At 36.2% G+C, this 15,540-nt stretch overlaps 1 protein-coding gene across 18 annotated transcripts in view; it reads right to left on the minus strand.

Moving 5' to 3' along the window:
* Positions 1-15,540, minus strand: part of LOC108493986 — a 288,034-nt gene that overhangs the window by 114,619 nt on the left and 157,875 nt on the right. For 5 of the 18 annotated variants that reach the window (XM_017808034.1, XM_017808030.1, XM_017808021.1 and 2 more), the window contains exons 2-3: positions 1,900-1,947; positions 1,386-1,464 (exon numbers count right to left, since the gene is read on the minus strand). The exons of 11 other annotated variants lie outside the window; for them this stretch is intronic. In XM_017808034.1, coding sequence (XP_017663523.1) covers positions 1,386-1,464; positions 1,900-1,947 — 127 coding nt within the window. The remainder of the gene's footprint in view (positions 1-1,385; positions 1,465-1,899; positions 1,948-15,540) is intronic. 2 more of the 18 variants (XR_001873684.1, XM_017808028.1) reach the window with 1 other exon arrangement.

A 15,540-nucleotide genomic window follows, 5' to 3' on the forward strand; every position in this document is an offset into this window, starting at 1 on the left:
TATAAACAGCATGGTGGCAAACACACAGAAATTGTCCTGGAAACTGAGAACCTGGAAGACTACTGCTGTAGACCATAGTCAAATAGGCTCGAGAACTGATTGTAATCCCCAGGTCACAGAAAATCATCAAGACCTATAAAACCCCAAGTAATTTCAAATGTTAGTGATGAAACTGAGAAACAGAAAAGTTTTGTTTGGTTGGTTCTTCAGTTTCCTTGTGCAATTTAACTTTATTCTTTGTGAATCACAAAGTCTTCAAACTGGCCACTTCAGAATTAATAGCACAAAGAATTGCCAAACACTGCAGTAAATGGTAGTTCAATTTTTGCAATAAGATCATGCATTTTGGTGGAGACTGTGAAATAGGTGAGCTTATAAGGATTTCAAAGAAAAGGTTGTAGGTTCTTTCTGCACAGGAGTAGCATTCTTATTAATGGAAGGCATTAAGCAGAGAAGGGGATGCACTGGTAGGGCAATAGAGGTGCAATGATATATGTGTATATTATAAAATTTCATGTTCAAGGTCTGAGAAAATCTTGTTTTAACCAATAACTATTCATCGGCATTTTTTGTGTTTGCAGACTTTGGGTTTGGGTTGTGTTGTAAGTTTTTTTATTTAAATTGACATTAAAATGACCTTAAAATATCTTTTGTGGAATATGGATAAGATGCTCACATATGTTATTTTAGCTCTGAAGCTTTATATTGCCCTTCTCTTGGCCCGTTAAGCAGTTAATATTTCATACTTAACCAAATTGTTTAGATTTCCACATGCAATCCATTTCTTTTCTAGACAGAATTGATGAGCAACAACTACAAATGTTAAATGCCCTAGAGATGGGCATTATATAAATGCCATTTCTTACTGTTATTTCTATTTACTCATTTCTTTTGTCTACTGATTCTTTAAAGAATCTTCTCACTTCAGAAAGTGTGAATCTCTTAATAATTAGGTGGGTGAATTTTTTATACAAAAATTTATAAAAGCAATCTGCACATGCAACTTCATGAGAATATCTAAAACTTTCCCCTATTTCACTGGCAGATATTCTACTTATTAACACACACCTACAATACTGGGAAAATATTTCTATTTTTACCAGAACAGAAAAGGAAAAACAGTAAATATGACAAAGCAAAATTCATGATTTTTTAAATTTCAGATCAACCACATCTTTAACAGATATATGGAATAGTATTTGAGATTAGCCAGACAGCTTGATCCAACCTTTTTTTTCTCTTAAAAACTGATGTAATTCCCAGATTTCCGTTCTTTCTAACTTGAGCCCAAGTAACACAAGTATCAAATTGCATCAAATAAATCATAATAAATGCTTAATAGACAAACATGCTTGTTGTTTTTCTTCTACTTGTTAATGACCTACACAGACTGATCTTTCAACTTGGAAGCTGCTGTTCTTGTTCCTGACTGTCCTTTTGCAGTGAGTTTTATCTTCATAGGCACTGTAAAGACAATTTTGCAGCATGGTTGATAACATTTGTTTTCCAATTTGATAACATTCTCTTCGTTTCTTTGTGCTATCTGATAAAATATGCATGGAGAGTAAATTTGCTACTCATGAGCAACAAAATATTTTGAGAAAAGCAATCTAATATAAATGTGAAACTTGTTTCACATGTCTCTGTTGCTCTATCTACAGACTAACTTCCTGTATCAAAGATCATAACACACAAGAATTTTTCAATTAAGTGATCATCTTTAAGGAGGGGAAAAAAAGTACTTCCCAGAGAAGAAAGAAAAGTTATATCACAATAATTTTCTTTTCCCGCCCCCCATCAGCCTCTTAGAAGTATAGATAACCCTTCCCTTCCGAAAAAATGTTATACTGTACTGAGGGTACTGGGTGATATCATTGCTTAAGTTATTTGGAAACTTACAGTAGAGATGCACTGCTTCAATGGGAACAAAGCACAGAATTATTGGCCCTAGAATAACAAAACATGAAGTGTTTTCTAGAATATAGGACTTTTTGTTGTTGTTGTTTTCAAATACTAAAAACTCAGGAATTACTGAGACTTCTCAAACCTTTAAATTTAAACTCTGATTTATCAAGATACTTTAGTGCACACTATACAGTATGTGAGCAGTCCAATTAAGAACTGATTAGAAGCTATATGAAAAATATCTGAGCGATACCACAGACTCATAGAATAGTTTGGGTTCAAAGGAACCCTAAAGATCATCCAGGTCCAACCCCCTGCCATGGGCAGGGACACCTTGCACTAGACCAGGTTGCTCAAAGCTCTGTCCAACGTGGCCTTGAACACTTCCAGGGATGGGGCACCACCCTCTCAGTAAAGAATTCTTTCCTAATATCAAATTTAAACCTACCCGCTGGCAGTTTGAAGCCATTTCCCCTTGTCCTGTCACCCCAAGCCCTTGTAAATAGTCTTTCTCCATCTTTCTTGTCAGCTCTCTTCAGGTACTGGAAGGCCACAATTAGGTCACCCCAAAGCCTTCTCTTTTCCAGGATGTACATTAAAACATCCCATTAAACCTGGAATTAATGCTGCTGTTATATTTACTTCAAATCATTTTTTTAGGATGCCATGCTTGCTATTCTTTTACTATGTACAAGCAACACTACAACAAGATTTGAAAAAATGTCAGCTATTTTTACAGAGAAATAGGAAAATAGAGCTTTTGCATCAATTTTAAGCATAAAAAACACAAATGGAAACCAAAAGCTAAATCTAAAACCATCCACAATAAACAGGAGTCAAAATGTGCCTTTAGGAGCCTATTCACTTATCAGAGATTCCTTCTTTTATTTCAAAATTCTGTGACAATGTTCTGTGATTTAAAAACTAGTCGTTAAGTTAAAGAGAAATACACAACCAACTGTTTTCGACATAAAAAATTATTTTCCAAAATAAATTCTTCTGGAAAAAAAGCCTTCCATGACAAGACTAATTATCATAATTATTTAATATCAGTTTCTTAAAGCATGGAAGGAGTTTGGCCTTTTTATTCAGTTACTATTTGATCCCATGTTACACAATAGTTTTGTGTGTCTTAACTCATAATGCTTTTGATATTATATATTTAAAAACTGAATGCAGTCCTAACCACGAATGTTTTCACTTTATAAATAAGCAGACTGCTTATTTATAAATGCAAGGTATTAGTAAAACAACTTTTAGCACTACTTTTTCATATCAGTTTATAAAGTTGATAACATTGAAAGAAATATTGCATCTGTCAAATGTTGGCAGCAGGCTAATGGTTATCACAGCTAAGATGATGTTAACTTAAGAATGACATCAACATTTCTGCTTCCCAAACTGATGATGCTAATCAAAACTTGAAAATTACACAGCCACCTGGGATGGATGGGAAAGTTTAGGCATGACACCCACAAAGTCTGTGTTTCAGGAGTGACAAATTAAGGCTTTCGAGGAGCTACAGTGCTTGCAAGTGAGAGAAGCTGATAAAAATCACGTGAAGCAAAACAGAGATATCCTTTAGAACATACAATTGGGCTAAGGATAAAGAGAGACAGAAACAAGATTTTGCTCTGAAGGGAAGAGGAACGTACTTGAGGAAAAAAAAAGTACGTCCAGGAGAAAAAAAGTAAAACAAAAGCCCACCTTGCTATCAAAAGGGTTGCGTCGTGTGAAACATTCTTCTTTCGAGAACAGTTACATGTAAGGTCTTAAAGGGCCTGAGTACTTTTCCTTTTTTCACAATGAAAAGAATCTTTATAAGAATACTTGTTTTGGAAGAACAATCAGTCAAGAAGAATATGTTCACCAGTCATTTAAAATCCAAAAACATTTATTGCAGGTGCATCTCAGAAAACAGTTGAGATTTTCTTCTGGGACACCGACTGGTGGCCACTGGACTCTGATGTATAATTAGAATTATACATTCAGTGACTTCAAGGTAAAACTATTGCAGGAAGTTTGAGAAGTAGAGCAAAAATGAGGTAAAATACCAACATTAGACCTTCAGGACCAAAATTGGAACCACATCAAGTTCTATTTTGTCATACCATTTTCCACGTTGGAGAAAGCAAAGGGAAGGTGTGCTTTGCAGTGGAAAGTACAGTCCATAAAAAGAAAGAATTTAGGACACATAATTTTTCTAACAGTATTTTTACAAGAGACAGACTATCCAACTAAGGGCCAATCCAAACACATGCACATGCAAGAAAATAATTTAAGACAAACTCTACTGCATGATACCACACCATGAATAGGGCAGACATCTACATACATAGTGACATATGTCATATACATTGAAAGACAATTAATATCTGTGATGACTAATCAGGAAGCATGTAGGGGTTATCTAAGGAAGCAAACCTCTTGTTATTGAGGCTGAATGATGTTGGAAATTAAGGGCAAGTTTTGTTTTACAGATAAAAAAATGTAGCTGCCAAAAACACACAGCAAGGTACTAAATATAGGGAATGAACCTAAACCAAATTATGCCTTCCAAGACTGCACCTAGTTGTGTCCTGCACTTTTGGGCATTTAGTCAGTGGGACGAGAAGAGAGCCAGCCTGGGGCAACCCCCCTGCTTCCCCTGATCCCTGCAGTGGGGAATTGGGATCCTCAGCACCAACTGTTTCACTCTGTAGATCAGGTCCTATTGCTCCTCACTACTTGCTAATGTAGACATAGCCAAATTATATTTATTTGGAGACTGAAGCAGGGCTACATATGGAGAATTTCACCTTTGACAAGTACTAACTTCATTTACATTAACACCTGTCTAGACTGTTTTCCTAAGTATAAACACAAAAATCTCCTTGGTGTATTTGGGCCCTTCTTAGTTAATTAACCATATGTGACGTAAAGTGATACAACCCAGTTAAAGGTATGTCATTGTTGATAGGATCAATTACAGTCAGACATAAGTATTCATTGCTTTGACCATCTGTGCTGTACTCCTAAGTGCAGAACCTTGTCAATGAAAGCATACACAGATTAACTGTATTCGCTTTCATTAAAAAACACCAATCTGGTTTGTCAGCTCTGGGCAATTTCTGTTAAAAAGTTGCAATAATATAATGCACAGTCACCTCCTCCTTCCAGCATACCGTGGCTATATAATTTGAAGGGTTTAGAATAATATTTGTGGTTATTCCGCTTCTTGAGTGATTTTATTCTTAACTAGTGGCAACCGTCCAACAGTCCTCCAAAACTCCACTTATATACCAATCTGGGAAATCATTGTGGTCATAGTAAGGAAGCAAATCTTGCCTGTTCCGTTGCATGTTTATCAACATTTTCTAAGGTTTCTGTTTTTCACTGCTGTTCTTCAATATTACAGGATCTGATCATACCACATTTGAGGAGGAAAAAGCCCCCAAAAGAGTAATTCAAGCCTTGGAAACTTTCAGTTGCCATGTAGATATGCCTACAAATACACACATATATATATACATAGTAGAAATACTACTACTTATTTCATACCTTTGATGTTAGCTGCAATGAGAACTTACAGTTAGATTAAACTAATACTCCTAAAATTAATTAACAATTTCATGGATGAGTTTTGTACATAAGAAGCTGTGTACAGCTCTATAGGGTTTGGAATAGGTCTTATTTTCATTCCTATCATTACTATGAGAAAATTATTTTTATTTAATAACATAATTATAGGATAGGCAGCGTAGTCTCTGTATAGGTGTAGAACAGGTGTTAAAGGACTGGTTTGGAGCATGGGGAAAAGCTGTACAACTACATTTGTTTAGAGATCAAAAGGTTGAAAAGCTGATTGGATTACAATTTACATTTTCCTCATAACTGGGGCAACAAACTGATGAGATAAAATATGTTTCTAATCAAGCTCCCTCCAAAGATGACATCTTCAAGGAAGATTAGGACCCAGTTTTCTATTGTTAAATGATTACAGTTAAAACTGTAATCAATACAGATCACTTGAGAAAGTAGGCTGTGCATCTAAGTGTATTTCTCACTCCTAGAATATTGGAAGACCACACGTAAGGATGCTCATGAGTAAAAATCAAGAAGGGATAAATAAGATGCACGTCTATCGCTATTGTTTGCATACCGGGTTTATATCTCTATGTTTAATTTGGAAGGGATTTAGAGGCACACCCATGTGGGAAAAGCCTGGTCAGTTTAAAATTGAAAAAAAAAAAAGAAGTAAAAAGCAACAAACCAATCAAAAAACAACTTTTGGCTGATGAGGACTTTTCCCTGTGTTTATAGTAAAGTAAATCTAAGGGCTTGGTCTCCTAAGATATAAAACTGTGCTGATGAGGATACTGACCAAAAATTTAATAAAGTGATCTGGAAGAAGCAGAATTATAGAGAAGAGCTTAAATATGTTCATTACAAAATGAGAAAAGTTAAAACAGTACTGTCAAGATTTATGATTAGCATTCTCATTTCTTTTGAAACAGATGAAAGTAAATCACACTTCAGGATGTTTCAAAAAACATTTAAATAAGGAAATATTTATTTGAAATCTGCCTAGAATATTTTTATGATTGTATATAACACAACTGTAAACAAAACCCTGTTTACAGCACCTTTTAAAGATAAAAGTGAAAAAGGAAATTTTGCAAAATGTAGAAAGTCCCTCCTTCACCCACCCAACAGCACACGTAAGTATTTTTATCAAGGCCTGATTATGAAAGGATGGTACCTGCATTCTTCAGAATACAAAATACTTAGAGAAATCACCGGAAAAATCTCTGAATTCACTTTCAAATAAATTTAAATTTTATGTAGTTTTCAGTGGTATTTTTATATGTTATACTAACATATAAACACAAAACCTCACAAATGTCTACACAGGAGAGCCTGAAATTCTCTTTTCCTTTTGTTTGCTTTATTCACAATCTCAAAATCTTACCTACTTCTCACTTGTAACAGAAAGCCATATTTAACTAGATCTATTGGAGCACAGACGATCTGACTTTCACATTAATTGCTGACAGACACACCTCTGAAGAGGAAGCATTGTTTGAATCTCACCTAGAGGACAAGCTTAAAGCAAACTAAGCAGAGAGGTTTGCTGTAATACCACCAAACAATGGTTACATGATTGTGTGAAGCTGTCAGAGTTGGCAGGTTCAAAATCCCAGTATAGAACCAAACAGCTTGCTTGATTCTTGAAGCCAAAGAAGTTATGTAACAAGAAATTTTTTTGCGCTGGGAAAAAAAAACTAGTCTCTGTACCCTTTCATGCCTTCCATGAGTATTTTTCAAAAGGCAAGCAGTGGCATATTTGCCTTGAGAAGACATTTTCTTTCGTTAGAAAAGTCAAATGCACACATCAGAAATCAAAACTCTATCTTCTGCACAGTGCAGACATACAGACATTATAGAATGTGTTATTCTGTTTAGATGCTCCTCAGTGAAGGATGTACACTCACCACAGTCTGTGCTGCATGGTTTCAGAAACGTACATTTTAACTAAAAGGATGCATTTGATTTAATCACACCCAGTGTTGGCTCTGCACTACAATGTTTGGATGAAGACTTGCAGTGGAGATACCTGTTTGGAACACTGTATACTAGAGATGGCTGTGCAGGCTTTGGGTTGGAGAATGAAGACAACAGTGTTAGATAAAGGTCTCAGAAGTTAATAGTGTCTGCTGCAACAGCAAGTCTCATCACACTGCCTTGATCCTTCCTTCTCTCCTCATTAAAGACAGACTAATTGCAAGGTAGTACAGCATCGGCACAACTGTAGTAATTCCGCTGTGTTGCTCTAGGAAACAAACTTTATGAACAAAGGAAACTATTCTTCTACCATTCCTTTTCAGATGGTTACACCTCCTCTTAGGAAATGCAACTAAATAGCTATTAGGAGTGTTACGCCACTCATCCTTACAATTCACACATATTACAGAAGATATTTTAATAACCGTTTCATACAACAATCTAGTGTTTCAAATATAACAAATTTCGTAATTATCATTATTATCTATAATGATCACACTTCAGGAAAAATTGCCTTAGGAAACTTAAAATATTAATGCATCACTGTTGTAAAGATGTCAATTTGAATTTAAAGTGGATTCAGGTGTTCACATATTCACAGTTTAACAATGTGCTTTGTACAAATAAAGTTGTGACAAAGTTGCTCTTTATTCCCTAAAACAATAAAATATGCTGTTTACATTGTACAATTTTTTATTGAAAAGTCAGGTAGTTCCACCTGTTTCATCATGAATATTAGACTGTCTTGTAAGAAAATAATAATTGATTTGAGAAAGAAACTGTAAGGAAGATGAAAAAATCAGAATCTGTTTTGGAAAACTGATTATCTCCATTTGGAATTTTTTCTCTAATCATGTCTGGACATAATCTTGAATTAAATCTTTAGGCAAAAATTTCTACAGGCTAGTGCAATTCATCTGGAAAACAAATTCCAAATCAAATGGCTACAATCATGGTACACCAATTTTAACACTTTGAAATTAATTTTGCAGGAAGAATTTATGACCAACACAACAAAAACTCAAAAAGAGGTCTTAGTGGTTATGGTACCAGATTTGAGATGGCAGATCTAGATTGAATCCCTCATTTCAGCCCAGACCACTTTATCAGCTATGAGCTAAATCCTGGGCCACAGATACACAAATCCAGCAAGGTCCCCAAAACTTCCCTTGTGGAAGTTGGTACTTGTGAAGATCTTAGCCTTGGACTCTTTCTTTCTCTGGCTTTTCTGTAGGTCAATAAAATGGGTCTAATAATCCTGTCCTATAAGTTAATATAAATGGAGGTGGAAAAAATTCACAAATAGTTTAATTAATGCAAAATAAGCAACACCTAGCCCGCACTAAAAGTCTAGAAGATCAGGCACACAGCAAACTTCCAGGGTGCTCAGATAGGCCTTTTAAAAACATTTTCTCAGTTCCTGATGTTCCCTTTCACTTATTTCCCTCAGATGATGAATTTCTGCCCCAGGTCTACCTTTTTCCCCAAGAAAAGAAAAATACTCTTTGTTCCCCATTTTATGCAGTTATCCAGGCTGAGATTGTTAATTTCTAAACATCAGCTTTTCCACGATTGTCATTATTGCTGTTTCAAGTTTTCACTGTGTTTGAGTGAAATATCCTATTTTCTGTTTTAGTTCTGCCTCTTCATCATTCTTCCTACCTACGCCTTTTAAACACTGTATCCTGAAATCTTTAACACACTCAGCTTCAGATTACCATCTTGTACTCAACAAAAAGTTCAACGATGAGATACGTTTCCAAAGTCCCTCTGGACAATGTTTGTCATCTATGAAAACATTGAGGAGACAAAGGATGGGGAACAGATGACAACTAAAACTGGAACAATGTAATATTCATAAAATTCAGTGATCCAGAATACATCTGCCACTCAGTCAGTCAGTCTCTGCATTTATGTCCTTAATGCCCACATGCAGAACAGCCAAGAGGCTTTTCCTCTTTCTTGCTGGAGGTGGCTGCAGCTGGCTGAGTCCTGCAGAAACTAATGCCAAGACTGGTTTCTAGGCTGCAAGTGACCCCACTAAATTTTATATCACAGCACAGCACAGCACAGTGACACAACAAACTCAATGTTTTACGTACAACTGTCATCTTACATTGACTTTTCACAGTTTGTACTGCCTCTTCACTCTTTATATTACTTCCCTTAGTGAGCCAACATCCCTGTAATTACTGAGTACTGGTACTGCCCACTGCTTTAAACAAACCTCTGTAAATGAAATGGAGGCTATAAAAGCAGTTCATAGCCTTAGCTACCTTCAATTACCTTCTGAATAGTCACACAAGGATATACGCTGAAATTAAATCCAGTTATTTTTAAGGAACTATACTGAAAATCTGCTTAAACGTAAAGAACACAAAAGCATCAATGAAGCAGATGAGCCTGCTATTTGCTTTGCTACAGTGGAATATCATACTTAGTTAGATGTTGAGAATGAATTTGGATAGCAAAGCAACAACAAGGAAGTAATCTTCCCATTCTTGCCAGTACCGGATATTTTGCCATACTGAGTAGAGGGGAGAGAGGGGAAAGGGAGAAGAAAAAAAATAAAAAAGGAGAAAAGTGAACCCATTTGTTTATATATAGTCTATATATATTTAATGTAGATGAACAAGATTCAAAGTCTGGTACTAGTCTATTAGCCTCAGCTTCAAAGTTTTCTAATACAGTTAAATGAAACCAAATGCAGTTAAATGAATACGAACTGATTTCTTATAAAACACTGAATTCTTGTGCTTTTTGTGGTTATCTGGTATGCAATTCCAATAGCTGAAGCCAAGAGAGCTCAGATCTGGAAAATTAGCTTTGCTGAAAATAGACAAGCAACTCTTCTCTAACATTTACACTAACAATGTCTGGAAAAAAAATCCAGCAATCTTCTGTACTTCATTTGAAAGGAAGAATAAATGTCAGTACCAGGCATTTTCCCCATTCTGACCAGGACTCCCTAATCTACATGAAAACACAAAATTTCTTGTAAATCAGATTGCTACTTACCTGCTTTGTTTTTCCTTCAAACTGCCTCCAAGTCCTGACCCACATCTCACTATCTATGCCATTCCCCAACAGCTCTGAATGAAGATGATTGCAAAGTGAATACAAAAGGTTTAAAAACAAATGATCCTGTGTGTTCTCTCATTAACCGTTATTCAGAATTCATTTTGTAATTGCATCCGCTCTTTAGGGAGACAATTTTCCTACCATGGTCTTGTCTAGTCTTCCTAACTTTAAGGAATAAATATTTTTTAGTCAGTGCAAATACTTCTTAGCTTACACAAGTATTGATGAATCCATTTTTATTAGGGGTGTCTCGAACTCCACCTGGCTTTCAAGCAGGTCAATCAAAACTGAACCAGATGTCACTCACATCAGTGAAAAAGCAAACGTACACAACACTTCACTTCGCTTCTGTAAAGTACAAAGGGAGACAGCCAGCACAATTCACACACTCATGCCATCCCCCACTCTATTTAATCTTTTAGAAGTAGTATTCCTTTCATCCAAATTAAACTCATGTTACTTTTCAGTTATCTCTCTATGAACATCTGGCCATCGACTCAAGCTGTGCATCACTAAAACAAAAATTTAAGATTTTGTCTCACAGAAGTCCCTTCCATAAGATTATTTTCAATCTTTCTCAAACTTTTAACATCTGGCCTACACTGATAGGACTAATGAATTCCCTTCTGTGTCTTCATAGGTAGGATACTTTTTATGTCATCAGCTGTAGGTATGGCCTTTCCCACCTACATCCTCAAACAAATGCCTCTCCCATGTTCCCAAAATACCATTTGTCGATTATGTCATGGCATCCTTCTCCGACTTTGACAAACCTATATGCTCAAATCTGTCCATTTTTTTTGATGCAAAGATAATATTTCTAGCCCAACAGTTCACGTTGACCTCCTTTTTAGCTCCCTGGTGACCCCCCAGGGCAAGGTCTCGCTGATGAGGATCTCCAGAGGGGTCTGAGCTGACAGTCTGCTGCTTTGGACCAAGCACAACTCTGTTACTTCACAGGCTTCCCGTCCTGTTAGGGTGTTAGAAGTGTACAAATGCCTTTATCTATGTGCTGTTTTGGTCTGTTACCACATTCTCAGTCTGCCACCAGAGACTCTCTCAGCAAATGTTGGGGGTTTTTTAAAATTTTATTTACAATAACTCCAAAAAAATAAAAGAAGAGCTGTGCCAACTGGATGCTCAGACTGCTTGTAACACTAGTCCATGGTCAGCTATATGTCCTTTTCCACCTATGTTTAATTATAATTTAAATTACATTTAGGTCTGTGTGTTTTCACATCGTTAAATTCAGTTGTCTTCCATGAAAACAACTCATCAAAATCATACAAACAAATGAGAATTCCCTTTTCTTTCTGCATTATGACCTTCTTGTCAATGAAAGGAAGGAGGGAAAGAACCTTACTTTGGTTATAAAATTTCTTAATTTTTCACCTAATGTCCTACTCTTTTAATGGTTCCTCATTTTTCTTTATGATGTACTTTGTCAGCTAGTCTTCATTTTAGTTTTGCAAAGTGGGAATTCCATATAAATAATAATAATAAAGACCATTCTGGAACAAGACAATGATATCTCCAGTATATACCAGTGGTTAAAGCAAAACAGAGTAAAAAAGATAAGGCATTTATTTGTAGAGACTTAATAGTGTGCTGATGTTAGAGCCTAAAGCATAAGCATGTTGACTTTGCAAACACACCTTTCAAATAATTCTACTGACTCCCATTGCACTGCATCTCTGCTGAGCTGAACTAAATCACAAAATTTTAAAGATTATTCAGAAATCAAAATACTAAACTTCAGTAAGCAACATAACCTTCCTGGAAGACTTGAAAGCCCTAAAAAAACCAACAAACAAATGAGTTTTCTCCCAAATTGTCATCTGATATCATATTCAACTATCACTTCTAAGAAGATTCTCAAAATGAAACCTATAGCAAAGTTAATGAAAACCACTGACTCCAAAGGAACTTTGAATAATATTTATGTACAGAGAACATTCAGAAAGTGTATCCAAGTTTAAATGTCAATACAGTACCCACAAGAAGAGAAAGTGTTCATTGAAACATTTCATAAATTAAAAAAATTACATTACATGTTAATTATCAGATATGCATATGCATATACTTATAGGCTATTTTCTGGTGCTCAACTTTGTAACCTCAAAGTAGCTTCAAAATATAAGGTTTTGCTATTTGATATGTAGACACATATATATATTTAATATATACTATATACACATATTTTACTATGAAAGCACATTAAAAACAAACAAACAAACAAAAAATCCTGAATGGTAAATCTTGGTTTATATTCTCAGTACAAAACAGTCTTTAGAGGACAATACATAATTTATAATCTGAACAGACATTGCTCAATGCCCAGAAAGGACAATTATCATTGCCTAAGTAGCCTTTCAGCACTTCTTTTTGGTCTTATTACTCTAGGTTATTACTCTAGGTTTTATCTCCTTTACTGAAGGTACTTAAAACTTCACATGCTATTATTAATTTCTGAAGGACTGTTTCTTTGGCAAATATTATCCTATCCAAGCACTCCACAAACCTTCACTGAAGAACACAACACACACCTACATGAGACCATTGTGTGGAAAAGCACCATTCATATAATTTCAGTTTAACTGGCAGAAAATTATCAAAACTACTTTATTTTGGGCACCAAAACCAAACCTCTCACAGACTGATGTTTTTCAAACTACCTATTTCTGTACATTCAAAACTACTCATTCCCCTTGTTTTCTTTTGCTGGAGTTGCAAGAATTCCCAGATGCTGCCCTGGATGGTACAAGTATCTCCCTTAAGTACTCTGGAAATAAGGAACAAACGGGGCTCATCTGAGCAGGAGTGTGTATGTACAGCATAGATGTGACCTGAGTGGTGTGACAGGCACAGGAAGAGGACCCAGTCTTGACCTCCCAGTCACCTCTACTAAAATAGATTATTTTCTTCCTGGGGGATAAGTACAGGGATGACCCAAACAAGGGGCATGTGCTGCCATGCTGTTGGATCTAAGATGTGAAGCAGTAGCTGGTACTGAGGGATCCAGACTCTCCTCCCATCCCCCTCTAGAACAGATGCACATGCACCTGTGAATCCAACACATGAGGCACACTCAAAACATTGTGTCTAACTACTTCTAATTCCTTAGAAAATCCATTCAAGAGAAGTATAACACTTGCTCCAAAATGAGGGCAGAAGATTTTAAAACTCCTTGAGAAAACAACAAAAGGCATAAGAGAAAGTAAAGCTTGCATGTTTTAAATGTTCATCTAGGCTATTCTCATTCTGAGCACCATTAGGTTGTTAAGTAATCTGAAGGAAAGTAAAAGCTCAGAAAAATGAGAGTAAATGCCTTTCCATAATATAACCTGGATAAAAGATGTTACAAACCCGCTTCTGTGCAGCAATTTGAAAGCAGCACATAAATGAAATACTGATTTGAAGCATAAAGATCATTCTAGATTTAAATGCAAAACTAAAAATCAGGTAAAGTTAAAATCAATCCTTTAAAATTAATAGATATGAAAAATATAGGGATTATATAAGTATGCTGCATTACTATAGCCCCTCAGTTGCCTCATTACTGCAGCATCATCAGTTCTCTGTTGTCCAAGGTAAAAGCAGGCTGGATTCCCCTGAAACTGGGAGACTGGAGAGGGAGAGCAGGGAAGTGAAATGAAGCAGAGGTAATACAGACAGTTTTAGAGAGAATACAAGACCAAGGTGTAGCTCCACACAGCTGGATGTGATGCATCCCTCCCAGCACAGTGCTGCCCTGGAGGGCCAGGAACCCACCTCACAGTTCAAACACTCTGCCAGTGTGGGGTCAGTGCTGTGCTTGAGTTATTGAGTGCTCATGTGCTGTTAAAGGAGTGCAGAGAAAAGGCTTTGCACTGAAGTCTGATCTCCTGGAGTTTACCAGCTCTAGCCCAGTGCTGCCTCTCAGTGCTTCCATGTTTGCAAAACCTGACTTAATAACACCTTTTGGAAATGGAGCAGGAGGAAGTGATAGCGACTGCAAATAGATTCACTGTGGGTTTGGGACAGTTGACACCAAGTCCAAACTGATAATAGCTGTTGGGCTTGCCTCTGCATCTATTTTCTGCGTTCCTCATCCAGGAAAATGGATTCAGGGAGGTTCAAATTAGGTCTGCATGGAGCCTGTTTGGTTCATACAGAGTTTATGCATGAAAGTAGCTAATCTGTTTGTGGATTAAAGATGGTTTTAACCACATTAATGTAGCACTGAGATCTAAGGTAGAAAAACATGGGCCCAAGCTGGCTCTGCACTTGTGTCGTGATTAATCCAAAAACTGAATGACAACAAAATACTGAATCATAACTGTAGCTCAGTTGTCCATCTTGTCTACTCACTGCAAAAGATATTAATTTTTGTAGCTGATCAAGTTAAATTATACATAAATTAAGCTCATTGATGTTTCTTTGTTATCAGCCAAGACTAAATTCGAAGACAGGATGTGTCAGCTTTTTTGCAGATCAGTTGTGCACCCCTCTCTAAATGGAAGGACAACACACTAGGAAAAGGAATACCAACATGCTGGCATGTTATTGAAACTGATTTTCCCCAAAACTTAATCTAACCCCATCTGAAGGAAACATCACGTCAGCTTACATGCCAGCTCCTTGAATTCAACTAACCTGAATAAGTTTTGAAGTTCCCTCAGTATATAGGAGTAAGAACAGCACGAAACATACAAAAGTTTGTTTTACTTGAGATATTTGTTCAAGAGAAGCCAAAATTGCTTAGTGTCCTAGACTGACTTACTTTTCTACCCCAGAGAGAGGGTGTTCCCTCTAAACTAGATGACGGCACAAGAATTTCAGAAAGTATTGTTTGCATTTTACTGATCTTCAGATTGCTAACACACAAGATTTTAAAATAAAGCACTGGTAGTCTGAAAGTTATAAGATATTTAAATTGTTTTGCTTTAAAAAACAACAAAGTACCATTAAAATTATTTAGTATTCTATTAGAGGTATAGTCTTTTTACTGCCTTTAGCACTGGGCTATCA

Source organism: Lepidothrix coronata, unplaced genomic scaffold, assembly GCF_001604755.1.
Source record: "Lepidothrix coronata isolate B3197 unplaced genomic scaffold, Lepidothrix_coronata-1.0 Scaffold21, whole genome shotgun sequence".
NCBI classification, from domain to species: domain Eukaryota; kingdom Metazoa; phylum Chordata; class Aves; order Passeriformes; family Pipridae; genus Lepidothrix; species Lepidothrix coronata.